The sequence below is a fragment of the Phyllostomus hastatus genome, unplaced genomic scaffold, assembly GCF_019186645.2.
Source record: "Phyllostomus hastatus isolate PE091 unplaced genomic scaffold, TTU_PhHast_1.1 phas_contig_38, whole genome shotgun sequence".
NCBI lineage: Eukaryota > Metazoa > Chordata > Mammalia > Chiroptera > Phyllostomidae > Phyllostomus > Phyllostomus hastatus.
In genome coordinates, this window is record NW_025333869.1 from 6,332,456 (window position 1) to 6,345,372 (window position 12,917).

General features: G+C 45.9%; 1 protein-coding gene across 1 annotated transcript in view; it reads left to right on the forward strand.

Moving 5' to 3' along the window:
* Window positions 1–12,917, forward strand: part of RASSF4 (Ras association domain family member 4) — a 103,948-nt gene that overhangs the window by 75,228 nt on the left and 15,803 nt on the right. The window contains 2 exon segments of the mRNA XM_045841996.1: window positions 8,103–8,196; window positions 10,359–10,434. Of these exon segments, the coding sequence (XP_045697952.1) occupies window positions 8,103–8,196; window positions 10,359–10,434 (170 nt within the window).

A 12,917-nucleotide genomic window follows, 5' to 3' on the forward strand; every position in this document is an offset into this window, starting at 1 on the left:
CTGGCACCAGGCCTCATGGTCATTCTGAGCTTCTGTTTGGACCAAAAAGCATAGCTGAGAGGATTCCTGTTTCCACAGATGGCTTCTTCATAGGAATAGTGAGCTCAGTTCCGGGCGGGGTGGGGGGAGTCCTGCAGGGCCAGGGAGTGTGCATTCAAGGGAAAGCAGGAGGACTGGAGAAAGCTTTCTTTCCCCAGCCTGCTGTTCCTTGAAAGCAAGGGCAGAAACCAGAAATCCAGCTGCCTCTGGGCTGGGGCTGCCTGGAAGCTCTGAGGAAGGCCAGCCTTCAAGAAAGCAAAAGGCCAGGCTTTTCAGAAGAAGGGCAACCATGTAAGGGAAGCCTAGGTGCCAGAATGAGCCCAGGGAGACCTGTCAGTGGGAGCCCAGAACTGCATAAGTGGGAGGATATAGTAAAGGCAAGTGGGGCTCTGTGGAATCAGCCCAGGGGAAGATGGGGAAGAGAGGTGGCTAGTGGTTCTGCAGCCACCTCTTCTGCAGCGCACAGTGTCCTCCCAGGGCTTCCTAACCATCAGTACTGGGACAGGAAGGTATGCATGCGGCTGAGCTACAGGGCTGTGATGGTGGCATTGGGAGGAGGGGTGAGAACAGCAGCTTAGAAGGAGGTGGGATCTGCAGCTACTGAGTTGCTGCCTGCCATCCACATCCTAACAGCTGGCTTTTCAGCAAAAATGTGTTGCTGAGGAGCAGCCTGTGTCCAGCCAGACCCTCTCTCAGAGGTAGCTAGTAACAGCACTGCAGCTTCTTTCCTGGCCCAGTCCTAGCATTGCTGGCTAACAGGTACCAGTGAGGGCCCCTTTAAGGTGCATTGTTTTCTAGGCCTCCTTGCTGTCCCTGACTGGCATTTGAAAGCTGAGGCCACAGCCTGTGGACCAGGAGACAGGCTTACCAGGAATGTTCAGCAGTGTTACCAACACTTGCCCTCTACCTTGGAATCTCCTACCTCCTTCTGGTGAGAGCAGATTAATTCCCACAGGCTCTATCCTCCTTTCTGGTGCTTCCCATGTCACTTCTGTTACATATTTGATTTTAATCATTGTCAGGATAGGTGGGGTAGGGCAGTTGGGAACCTAATTACAATTATAGTGTTTTGGACTACAAATATGGCTGCCATTTGGACTACAAGTAATATGGTGACTGAACTCTGACTTGGAAGAGATAGTGACATCAGACCAGGAACCACCAATGATATATTGCTTCTTTGTTCACAAGGAACCAATCCCCAGCTCCCACAGAGAGCCAACCCAAAATAAAATCCCCACCCTTTCCCTTCTTTCAAAAGCCTCCATAGGGTCTCCTTCTCCTGTGAGGTGTTTTCTCAGCCCTTTTTCTGCTGGTGGAGAAAACCTTGCCCGGGAACATGAACCTCCAAAATAAAGCTCTGCTGCCTGATTTCATGGCTAATTGGCTGTTTATTCCTCGGCAGGGTCTAAAAAAACCTTACAATCATGACTAAAGGATAAAATAAGAATCATAATTTTTTTAAATGTTAGAACAGAGGTTACCAAGCTTTCAGGTTTCCCAGATATGCTCTGAACATTTTACTTTGGATATTGACATATTTTCCATTTTGCAAGTAGGGATAACAATGGCCAGCTGTTTGGCCATTATTTTATAAAAAAAAAGAGAGGGCATTGTAAGACTAAAATGCATGCAGTACACAGCCTTGAAGTAAAAGTTCAAGTGCACTCTATTTGAATTTACAAAAACTCTACTTCGTTAGCCTTTTTCTCCTCTGCCATTGGCCAGTAGGAATTGGCTATAGTTGTGACCTGAAGAGCCACAGAGCACCATGACCACAAAAGAGGAGAGATAGGCCAAGCCTAGCAGTTGAAAAGACTTCAGTACCCTCTGTCTCAAACCAAAGGCCAGAGACAATAGCAAGGGCAGGCTGTGATTCTGGCTGCCTTTAGCAGCCCCTCCGTGGGGCTGGCAGAGCAACCACGGAAGTGGAAATCTAAAACAATTCACTGCCTGTTCACTGGGGACAGGTCATCAAGGCCAGTACACTCCTCCGGAGCCCCTCCTATGGTGAGAACAGAGCCTCTTCTAACTGGGAAGCAAGCCTAGAGGCCTGAGCTGTGTGCTCTGGGGCTGGGGGAGGGGAGCAGACCGGAACAAAGGAGGTTCCCAGAGCCACAGGCTAGGCCTTCCCTGAGGCATCTGTCACTCTGTGGCCAGTCCCAGCCCATTCCTCCCCACCCCACTCCTGCTTTAACCAAGGCACTTTGATCCATTTGTATTTGGGCTACTGCCTAGGGTTTAAGATCGCGCTTTTTTATAAAAGTTACCCTTCCAAATTGCTGTTCAGTGCACCCAGTTGGCAAACACTTTGTTCTAAATTTTCTAAGGTCTGCCACATGTGCTCAGAGAGTGGGTGTTGAAGGGGTGGGTTCAGGGACATGCTTCAAAGGGAGGAAAACCTTCATTAGCTTTCTTGCTGGGGTATGTGCCTTCTCTCTCTCTCCCTTGAAGCTCTCATTCAAATTACCTCTAAGACACTCCTTAGGTATATGTGCATTTCAATTTAAGGCTCAACAAAACACTGGGATTGTTAAAATAAATAATAATCCTCTCAACCTTCAGTCTGATAAAAGGGACATAAATGCACAGTGTAAAGTCAGGAAGTTGAATTCTCTGAGTGACCCCATAGCTCAGGACCAGAACTGAAGGAGATGGAGTTGTTGCCTATGTCTGGTGAAGAGTTGGAACATGTAAACTAGTTAAACTATGTGATTTGCTTAGAGCCACACAGATAATGAGTGCCAGAGGACACAGAGATATGTGTCTCTCTCAAAGGAGAGACTGTTTTTCTGTGGGACCAAGGTTCCCACCCCATAAGGCTGGAAACCCAGCTTAGTGTTGGAAGACCCCCGCTTTGCTGAAGTGGACCCTTCATTGCCTCCTGCAAGCCTTGCTTACTTGCCACCTTCACCTGAGATAGCAGACTGAAACCAGAAGACACCAGCATTCAGGCTGCCTGTCACTACCAAACCCAATAAGCAATGACAGTGATTGAACCTATGGGTACTCTATGTGATGGCCAGTGATCTGAGAAGATGGTGGGTTCATACCCTAACAGATCATCTTATCTTTTCTCAAAGTGAGGACTTTGAGATTCAGGGAGGATTACGTGAAAGAAGCTGCAACATTCCTGTCCTGGGCAGTTAACTGTTAGCTGGGGCAGGTGGTCCTCTGTCTCTCCCTGGAACACAAAGGCTGGGATGCCACCAGTTGTCCTCGGGCAGTAATCTTTAGGAGTGCCCCAGGAGGTCAGCTGTTTTCCCAGAAGCCAGGATGGGCCTTATCTGTAGTTTCTGAAACAAAAGCTTTAACATATCCATTACTTGCTAGGCTTATAACTTTTTACCTTAAACTAAAATTTTCTAACTCTTGAGTCTGCTATCAAGACCTCACTCTCTGACCCTGTAAACTAAGCCACCTACCCTTTGCCCCACCTCCCCCTTTCTCCCTTCACTATGCCATCTGCCATCCAGGACCTTACTTCTCTTTCCTTCTGATTCCTTCTTCTGCACAGCTTCCCCCAGATGATGCTACCCAACTCCAGTTGGAGACACTCAGCACCTTAGTCATAGCCATTGAATTTGCAGCCTCTCAGGGGTAAAACACTACTGAAAACCAATGTGAGGAAGAGCTCATGTGATACCCAGCCCAGTGCTTTGCAAATAGTATTATCCAGAGCCCTAGGTAAGGCACTGGATGGGGCTCCCTGCAACCCACCTCACACAACAAAAGCAGCCCCCTTTCATCTGATTTGGTATAATGTTCATTTGAACAGAGTTCTACAGTTGAGAAAATTTCTATCCTATCATAGGTCAATATTTCCATTTTACAGAAGAGAAAATTAAGGCTCAGAGAAGAAAATACATGCAGCCCTGGCTGGTGTGGCTCAGTGAATTGAGTGCCAGCCTACAAACCAAAGGGTAGTTGGTTCAATTCCCAATCAGGGCACATGCCTGGGTTGCAGGCTTGGTCCCCAGTAGGGGGTGCACAAGAAGAAACCGCACATTGATGTTTATGTCTCTCTTTCTCCTTCCCTTCCTTTCTCTCTGTAAAAATTAATAAATAAAATCTTAAAAATATATAATTAAAGAAAATACATGCATTTGAAGACACATGGTACTTTAGCAGCTCCGAGCCGAGAACTCTGTAGGAAACATCTTCTTTTCATAACTAGTCATTGCCTGACTTGCAGAGAAATCCACCTATGTGTTCCTACTACATAGAGCAAAATGAGCAGCATATTCCCCACATGCTGTGGGAGAATGAAAGTATTATAAACTGAGTCATGTCATGAATCAGAAATCACAAACTGGAGCCCCACCAAGGGCATCTATCTGTCTTGCAAGTGTGTTTTGTCTGGAGATATATATACATATATATAATCTCCATTGGAATTATGTACTCCAGTAGGATAGTCTAGGTTATACTGCACTGACAAATCCTTGAAAGATCAGGGGCTTATCACAGCAGAGGCTGATTTCTCTTTCCCAATCCATGGAGTGCCTAGTCCACCCAGGAAATCACAGACTGCCCATCAGGAAGATGCACCAGTTGGGACATGTGACTTTTAGGGTAGCAGGGGACAGGAGAGCTGCAAGTTTGCAGTGGCTCACCTGAGCTGACCTGGAAATGACACACTGCACTTCCATTTGCAGAGTTAGTCATGTGGCCCCACAACTGCAAGGGCTGGAGAATGTGAGCCATCACATAGTCACAGGGCCAGTCACTGTCTTTGCCAGTCCCCCAGCTTTAGATAGTGAAAAATAGCCAGTAAAAACCCAGGTGTCTGGCTTCTCCTGAAACACCATAAGAGCTGCCCCTCTAGAGAAGGGATGTGTTCCCCAACTCATCGTGAATGCCACTGACCAGTGTCTCAGCTGGATCACTTCCCTGGCCCTGGAGACATTTATATGTTTTATTCCAACTATATATATACAACTCTGGAAAATTTGATTTGTTGGGTACCCATGGGGCTTTTTGTATTCATCTAATAATTTAACAGCTATTTATGAACCTCCTGCAATGTGCCAGTCTTGTGTTTGATGCTGGAAACAGGGCAGAAAAGCAGCATCCCTGAAGCACTGCACTCCTCTTCTCCCAAGGGAGTCAAAACAAGTGGGAACTGGGGGCAGGAGCAGGGCATGAGAGGAACAACTTCTGGAGAAGCTAACGTCAGGGCAGAGGACAGGGAGAAGGCTGGGTTCTGAGTAGACAACAGCACCATGAAAGCCCAAATGGAGGAAAAGCCACAGAGCCTTTTAGGGAAACAGGGAGCAGCTCAGGAAGGCTAGAGCTCAGAGCAGCAAGTGGGGAGGAGTGGGAGAGAAGCCCAGTAAAGAGGAAGGCAAGAGAAAAACCACCTCCTGTTCTGGGTAAATGCAGCCCTTCTGTATTGAGGTTGTCAAGCAAGATATCCTTATGTCATGTGCCCACAGAAACAGCATTAAATGAGAACCCCAGACACCCAGCCTTACACCCAGAATTAAGCCAGCTTCTCTGTAGTAGGTATTTGAGGAAGAACCCAGAGGGGACACCTGACATGTCATGTTTTTCCCAGAACTGTGGTGCTGAGGAAATGAAACCCTATTTTGAAATGGGCCTAGAAGAATTCAGCAGGGGGTCCCCTCATCAAGCCCCATGGTGCCCAATAGGGGTAGGGCCTTGTGCTGGCTACAGCTGGGAACCTTCCCTCTCTTCAGGCTGAGATTTGCCCCACTCTAGACAAAGGTAGAAGGGGAGGTATTTATAGAATGATTCTGAGGTCACTGAGAAGCCCACCTCCATCAAATAATTCCCCCTTTCCATACCAACCTTGTGTCCCCTGCTTCCAGAATCAAGTGCTAATTCCAACAGAGAAGAAGGCTCATCTTGGCTGTTAGTGGTGTCAAGCAAGCAGGAGGAGGGTGTGCTGGATCTGTGAGAGTCAGTGCCCAAGGGGACAAAGCACTGTGCAGTGGCAGGCTCTACTTCGAGGATAGTAATAGAACAACAGGTGGACCCACAGTAACATTTGCACGCATACAGGTCAAGAAGATGTGACTGAGCCAGGTTTGTATGAGCAGATGTAGGGATTTTGTGAAGGAACCACTCTCAGTGTGAAAGACAGGCTATACACCCTGTCTGTGCCACCTCCCAGGATTTTCTAATCCCTTTGATTCCCAGTTGCTATTTGAAAGAATGGAGGTAGAGGCAGGGTCAAAATTGTAGAGACTGTGTGAAGTTATTGCTCACTGCCCAACACACAAAGGGCCTTGATTAAAAGTGTCCTCGGCTGGAGTAATGTGGAAAAAGTTAAAGAAGTAAGAATCAGTGCAAAAGATGCCAACAAGACAACAAGAAAGTTCCAGTGAATTTACACTTATCAGAGCAACCTGGAGTTTTTGAGAAGCTCCACAAACCTTTCCAGGTTGTGAGTGGGAAGAGACATAGATAGTTTCCTGTGTGGATCCACTAATAATCCTGCTGGGCAGAGATTACCTCATTGTATAGATGAGAAAAGGAAGGCTCAGAGGTGTTAAACTCAAAAATAGTTAGAAAACTTTGCTAGAAAAATAGATAAGGATTTATTCAAGGGTCTTGGACTTTGCAGACTGGAAACATAGTTAGGCAAAAGCCCAGAAGTGCTCCAAAGAAGAAAGAAAAGTTAAAAGTTTTTATAGCAAAAGTGCATTCTTGAAAATTATCAGTCATGCATTCTTAGCTCTAGGATTGCTCTGGGATAGTAATCAGTCAAATAACAGGGTGAAGGATGTCGGGTCATCTGGAACATGGGTGCAAGGAGATCTGGTCATGTCCCAGTGGTCTGGATAACAGATGTCAGGTTGATGTATATGTGAGTCCTTCAGAGAGTAATTAGAGGGTTACCTAGAGGCCTAGATGTATGTCCAGGCATTGACACAGGACTAGAAAGTTCCAAAAAGTTTAAGTTCCTGGGCTAGTTAGAAGAAGAATGGAATCTTTTCTCATGCTTCAGTTTTCACAATGTTAGCAATTTTCACAGCTTAGTTAAAGTCATTCCATTTTATATATTCCCTATCTTCACTCTTTCCTCAAGGGGTTAAGTCGCTGTCCAAGATCAATATATTATAGAAAAGGACTTAAGAGAACAATTAAAGATATGGGCTCTAAGATCTATCTTATATGGGCTCTAAGTGCTTATGTTCAAACAGTGGCTTTGCCTCAATTACTGGGAATCTTGGGCAAAGTGGTTAAATTCTGTTCATGTTTTCTCATCCATAAAATAGTAATAGGATGATATTTACTTCATAATGTTGTATGGAGTAAACAAAATACAGTAAACCCTCACTTAATGTTGGCAATAGGTTCTATGATTTTAAGCAAAACAACATCTAAAGAAACCAATTTCACAGTAGGCTAAATGATATAAATGAGAGTTAAGTTCTTACAGCATCTCATCAATGTTGTAGCACTTGATGAAACAATGTTATTCGAGGACCTGCTATAATTCACAGAAAATGCTCCACACAGTCTGTGGCAAGTAGTGAACATGGTACCTATTAAGCCATCATTAGGATAGCTGGCCCAGGTGTGTCAACCCCAATGGCAGCCATGGGACCACCCACCGTGGGCTCAGTGGAAATGGAGAAGGTAAGCCTACTTTGGAGGTTTGGAGGAATAATTGCGACAGAAACCATTATTCAGGGTGTCCCAGCGGAGGGAAGGAAGCACTTGATCTGAAACATTTAGAAGACTGATCCTGATTCCTAGGTATTATGGAGAGGAGTTTTTGGAATGGGGCTGTTGGGCTTGGAACAGCTGACTTGGCAGTTCTGACCTTGGCCCACCAGGGACCACTTGGCTTATGTGTGTGTGTCACATGCATGGAATTCCACTAAGTCCTCTGGGCCTGACCCTTCAGCTGTGGTCGTCTTCTGCCAGAGAGTAGGAGTGAGGTGGAGACAAGGGAATGAAGGATTGGGAACGTGGGGAAGTGCAAGGTGAGACCAGGCTGCTGGCCTCCACACCAGGGCTCTGAGTGCTGCACTAGCCATTGCTCTCCCACTCACCTGTCTGCTTGCCCTTCCTGGTCTTTCTGGCAGGTAACTTCCGAGTCTGCAGACAGGAGGAGAAGATGAAGGAAGATTGTCCACACAGTTCTCAAGTGCCTGTCAATGACAACAAATCCATTCTAAAGTAAGGACCTGCTACATGCCTATGGTTCCCTTGTGCCCGCCCCCCATGCCTATGGTCCCCTTGTTCTGGGAGAGCTACATGCCTATGGTCCCCTTGTGCCCGCCCCCCAGCCCCACCCCACTCCATAGGCAGCCTTTGGATGGAGGGATTCTGGGCACTTTTCACAGATATGAGGTGTGCCTGCTCCAGGGAGAGTGATGGGAGAACATTGTTGTTGTTGTTGTTGTTGTTGTTGTTGTTGTTGTTGTTGTTGTTGTTGTCATTGTCATCTCTGAAGCCTGTCTCTTTGGAAATCGAGGATCTCTTCAGAATGTGGGTTTGACCTCTTCCCCTCTGGTCCACAAAAGCAGGAAAGTGACAATACTCAATGTGATTCTGCAGAAATGGTATTTACTTAAAAACTAGAGCAGTACTGAAAAACAAATAAAAATAACTGGAGCAATAATAACACTCTTATTATATGTTAAACAATTAAAGAAAAAACACTCAAAATGAGTTTTGAATTTTTACTGATGAAGTATATGTTATTAACTTAATAATTTTTAACTTTGCTTACTCTGTTTTAACTCTCATAAAAATGTTTAGGATACTTTTTAAAATTCATTTAAAAAGTATCCTAAACATTTTAAAATTCATTTTAAAATTCATTTAAAAAGTATAGTTATCATTTTATCTTGCTTTTTGAATTCTGAGTCTAAATATTTTCTAATTTGGGACCTCCTATCTGCCATCCTGAGGATAAGCCACCTGCTGGATGTGGACTGGTTCCCTGGAGCCCCGCACCCTGGGGTCCTCTTATTAGAGACCCTAAGAAAACAGATGGCATTCCATTGTGTATCATTTCACAATGCTACCATACCATCATTTTTCTTATTTAAATTTTATAAGAACAACATTAACTACCATTTTGGGAAAAGTCATAATCACCACAGCATGATTAATTTCATGTATGTATCCTAACCATTTTGTTTCAGCGTGCACATGCTTCAAGCACAGTGAACATGCAACATTGAATCCTGCTTTGTTGCTGTCATGACATTATAAACCCCTTTCCCTGTAAGTTACCATCACCCCCACATTACAGAGTGGTGTTGCTCACCCACAGTTTGGATTGTTCCATCACAGTGAAGGCCACCACCTGCTACCTGAGAAAGTTCTAGAGCTAAGCTATCTAGCAGGGGAACCACCAGCTAGGTGTGGCTACGGAGTACATGATCTGTGGCTAGAGAAGTGTCATTCATATAAAAGATGCTCCAAGGGGAAAGCACTTCTTACAAAATAAAATAATAAGCAAGATCTCATTAATATTTGTATATAGATTACATGTTGACATGATACTATTTTAGATATATTGGGTTCAATGACATGTGTTATTAAAACTAACTTCACCTATTTAATTTTTCCTTGTATTGTGTGGCTACTGAAGATTAAAAATTATATCTGTGACTCACATTTTATGTCTACTGAATGGTGCTGCCCAGCTTGGGTACAGGCAGCTGTCATTGTCTTTTCTCTGCCACACCCCAGCCAAGGCACAAGTGTGACTTTGCCTTTTATTCTGAGGAGAAAGCATTTGGGCAGAGTGACCTCCCTAGGGCCTCTGGGGTCTTACTCACCACTCACATCTTCATCCCTTGATCATACCTCCAGGAAGTCGGGATGGGAAAGAGACAGGCTTCCCTGATGGTACCCCGACAAGCAGCCATACCAGACCCTTGTAGGAAATATTGATAATGGGGGGGAAAGCAGGAGGCTTTAAAATGTCGGTAATCCAAGCCCGAGATTTATTTGAGGAAGTGACTCGAGTAAAATACAAGGAGTCTGTCAGGAAATTTTACCCACAATAATGAAAGTGTGCAAATGCCCTAGGTACAATGATTTGGTCCATCTGTGAGTTTCACTTCCCTCTAATTTCCACCCCTATGACTTCCATGAGGACTGATGAGTAACATCCTCAAGAAGACTGAAAGGCATGTGTCCAGTGGCAATCTGGTCTCTTAACCAATTAGTGTGACCATTCATGACATGTACTATTATGCCTATTCTGCAAATGAGGAAACTGAGGCTATTGCTGCTCAAATTTTGAAATTAACTATAAATGTCAGTTAAAAAAAAAAGCCTGGTCACACTCCAGAAGTATGTGTGTGCCTTTCCTTTATTAGGTCAGAGCTCTTAACCCTGCTGAAAACCTACAACTGCTACCATGAGGGCAGAAGCTTTCAGCTGAGACACCGAGAGGTAAGGCCAGTTTATTTTCTTCTTTCATAGAATCACCATTTACCCACCATTTGCAGAAAACAGTCCTGGTTTATACCTGTTATTTCAGGGTAGTTATTAAAACCATCCCTTTTACTCTCAGAAGAGAGTATTTGGATAATGAATCATGAGGTCACCTGTCTTCTGAGTTGGGGACCAGGTGACCAGCAGCCAGGAACTCTCTGTCAGGTCCCTAAAAGGGGTGCAGAAGGTCAGAATTTTCCTGTGAAAATTCAGAGTGGTGGAAATCATCTTGTGGACCTTCTCCTTCCAGCTGGAACTTTTGTCTAGGTGAATTGCCAGGACATTGGAGTTTGAAATCTTTGAGACCACCCATCCCACAGCACAAATAAGGAACTCTGGTGTGCCCAAGTTCACAGGGCCATTGAGGTGTGAAAGGAGTCTCTGTGCCTGTCAATTGTCAATCAGAATAAACATAAGAGGGAATGCTTGAAATGGAGGAGATCTCCCCAAAGAATGCTCACAGAGCCAGGCAGGTTCAAATGTGAAAGGCAGGGCTGGTATAGGGAGTGGGGAACATGGGAGAGCATGGGTCCCACCTGTAGGCCACTGCTGCCCATCAAATCAAACCCACTGATGCTGTGCAGGAATGTGGCCTGGCACACTCAGACCCTTTCTGATATTTCAAAAGAAGCTAGCTATCTGCAATTTCATGTGGAATTTCCCAACCTTCAAAATCCCATGTGGAATAAACAAAACATGTCTGTAGGACTCCAGGGAATGACCAGCAGGGCCCAGGCTTGGGAGCCCCTCACTGAGCAAATCAAGTAGAGGCCTAGTCTTGCCACCATCTAGAACCTTCAGACCTTTCACAAGGGAACCCAGGTTAGGGAATTGGGACCCCACCTTGGTCTGACTCAATTTATTTGTAAAGTCTTGTTGTGGTAAGGTTTTATTTGGGTTGGGTTTCCAAAGTTGAGATCAGGTAACTCCTAGACTTTCTCTGGCCTGTCAGCATCTGATGAGAGGTAGCAGCCTCTGAGCTCCCCTTGTGTTGTTGAACATGACAATGGGCAATTGAAGCCCCCATCAACACACAGACACCTCATCCAGGTGGAAGCCACTGCTCATTAATCTTCATCCTCTGTAGCCAAACAGCCACACATCCTTCTGCAGTTCTCAGACTAGAGCAGAGGTGTCAAACTCATTTTCGCCAGGGGCCACATCAGCCTCACAGTTGCCATCAAAGGGCCAAATGTAATTTTAGGACTGTACAAATATAACTACTCCTTAACAATTAAGTGAGAACTCAGCACTGCCACTGGGTAGAAACAAGATGCAGAGCCCGATAAAACAAGGTGGAGGGCCAGATTTGGCCCTTGGGCCTTTTGTTTGCCACCTGTGGACTACAGGATGAGCCCCAATGTCCAGGAAGTTGTGAGCAACTGGCCATCATCTGTCAATGGCACAAAGGAGAGCCAACTGAAACCCACCTGCCAGACCGCATTGCTCAACCACCTAAGATACTCAGTCAGCCAAGCCAAGCCATTGTCACACAGTTCAGGAGCCTGGACAAGGGGGAAGCTGCTGGCTTCTGGTCCAGGCAGTGCTGGGCTGTATGTGATGACCTGATTGGTACAAACCTCACACTCCACCTCAATGGCATGCGGCCTGGGCCACCCCTGATAACTTGTTCCCTACTTTGTTCTGTGAAGTGCTCCTTGGCTAATGCTCTTCCCTCTGCAGAGTGGCCTCTCTTACACAACCCCACCTGACCAAGCTCCCTCCTGCTATGGCAGGTCTCTGATCCCACTGCCCTGTTGTCTCTGGTTTCACTGCTTGTTTTCTTACTTTAGTGGGAGCCCCCAGAGCTGGGCCTGCCTGCCTGACTGGTTTTGAACCCCTTGTGCCAGGCATTGTGTGGTCCTGGGCATAGGAGTTGGATGGCTAACCAGCAGGCCTAGGGTGAGTTGGACTGAATCCTGAGCTCCAGTGTTCTGGGCAGTTATGACCTGTGCTGCTGAATGAGGAGCTGGGCCAACCTCAGTTCTTGTGTTGACATTACGGGGTGGAGTCTTCTGGCTGGGCCCTGTTCCTTGGCTCTGGGCCTTTCAGGGACTGATCTAAGATCATGGTGGCTCTTAACATGTGGTCCCCACACCTGCAGCTTCCGCATCACCTGGGAACTTGTTAGAACTGCAGTTCTTACCACCTTTCTTCCTCCAGGCCTGACGAGTGAGAAACTCTTCATCGTCCCATCTCTGTTTTAAAGGACCTCCAGGAGATCCAGGAGGAAGGCCACTTTTGAGATCTGCTGATCTAAGAGCTTGGTCTTGGCACTTGGGATTCCCTACAACAGTCCCCTCTGAAGGAACAGCTGTGTGGGGAGCTGGGCTGGGAAGCTCGGAAACTGGGAACCTGGGAAAAAACCTGTTTGTGTGTGATGGGACAGTCCTCATGAAGAAGTGGGAGACCTCACAGTGGTAAGAGGTGCTCCTTACAGT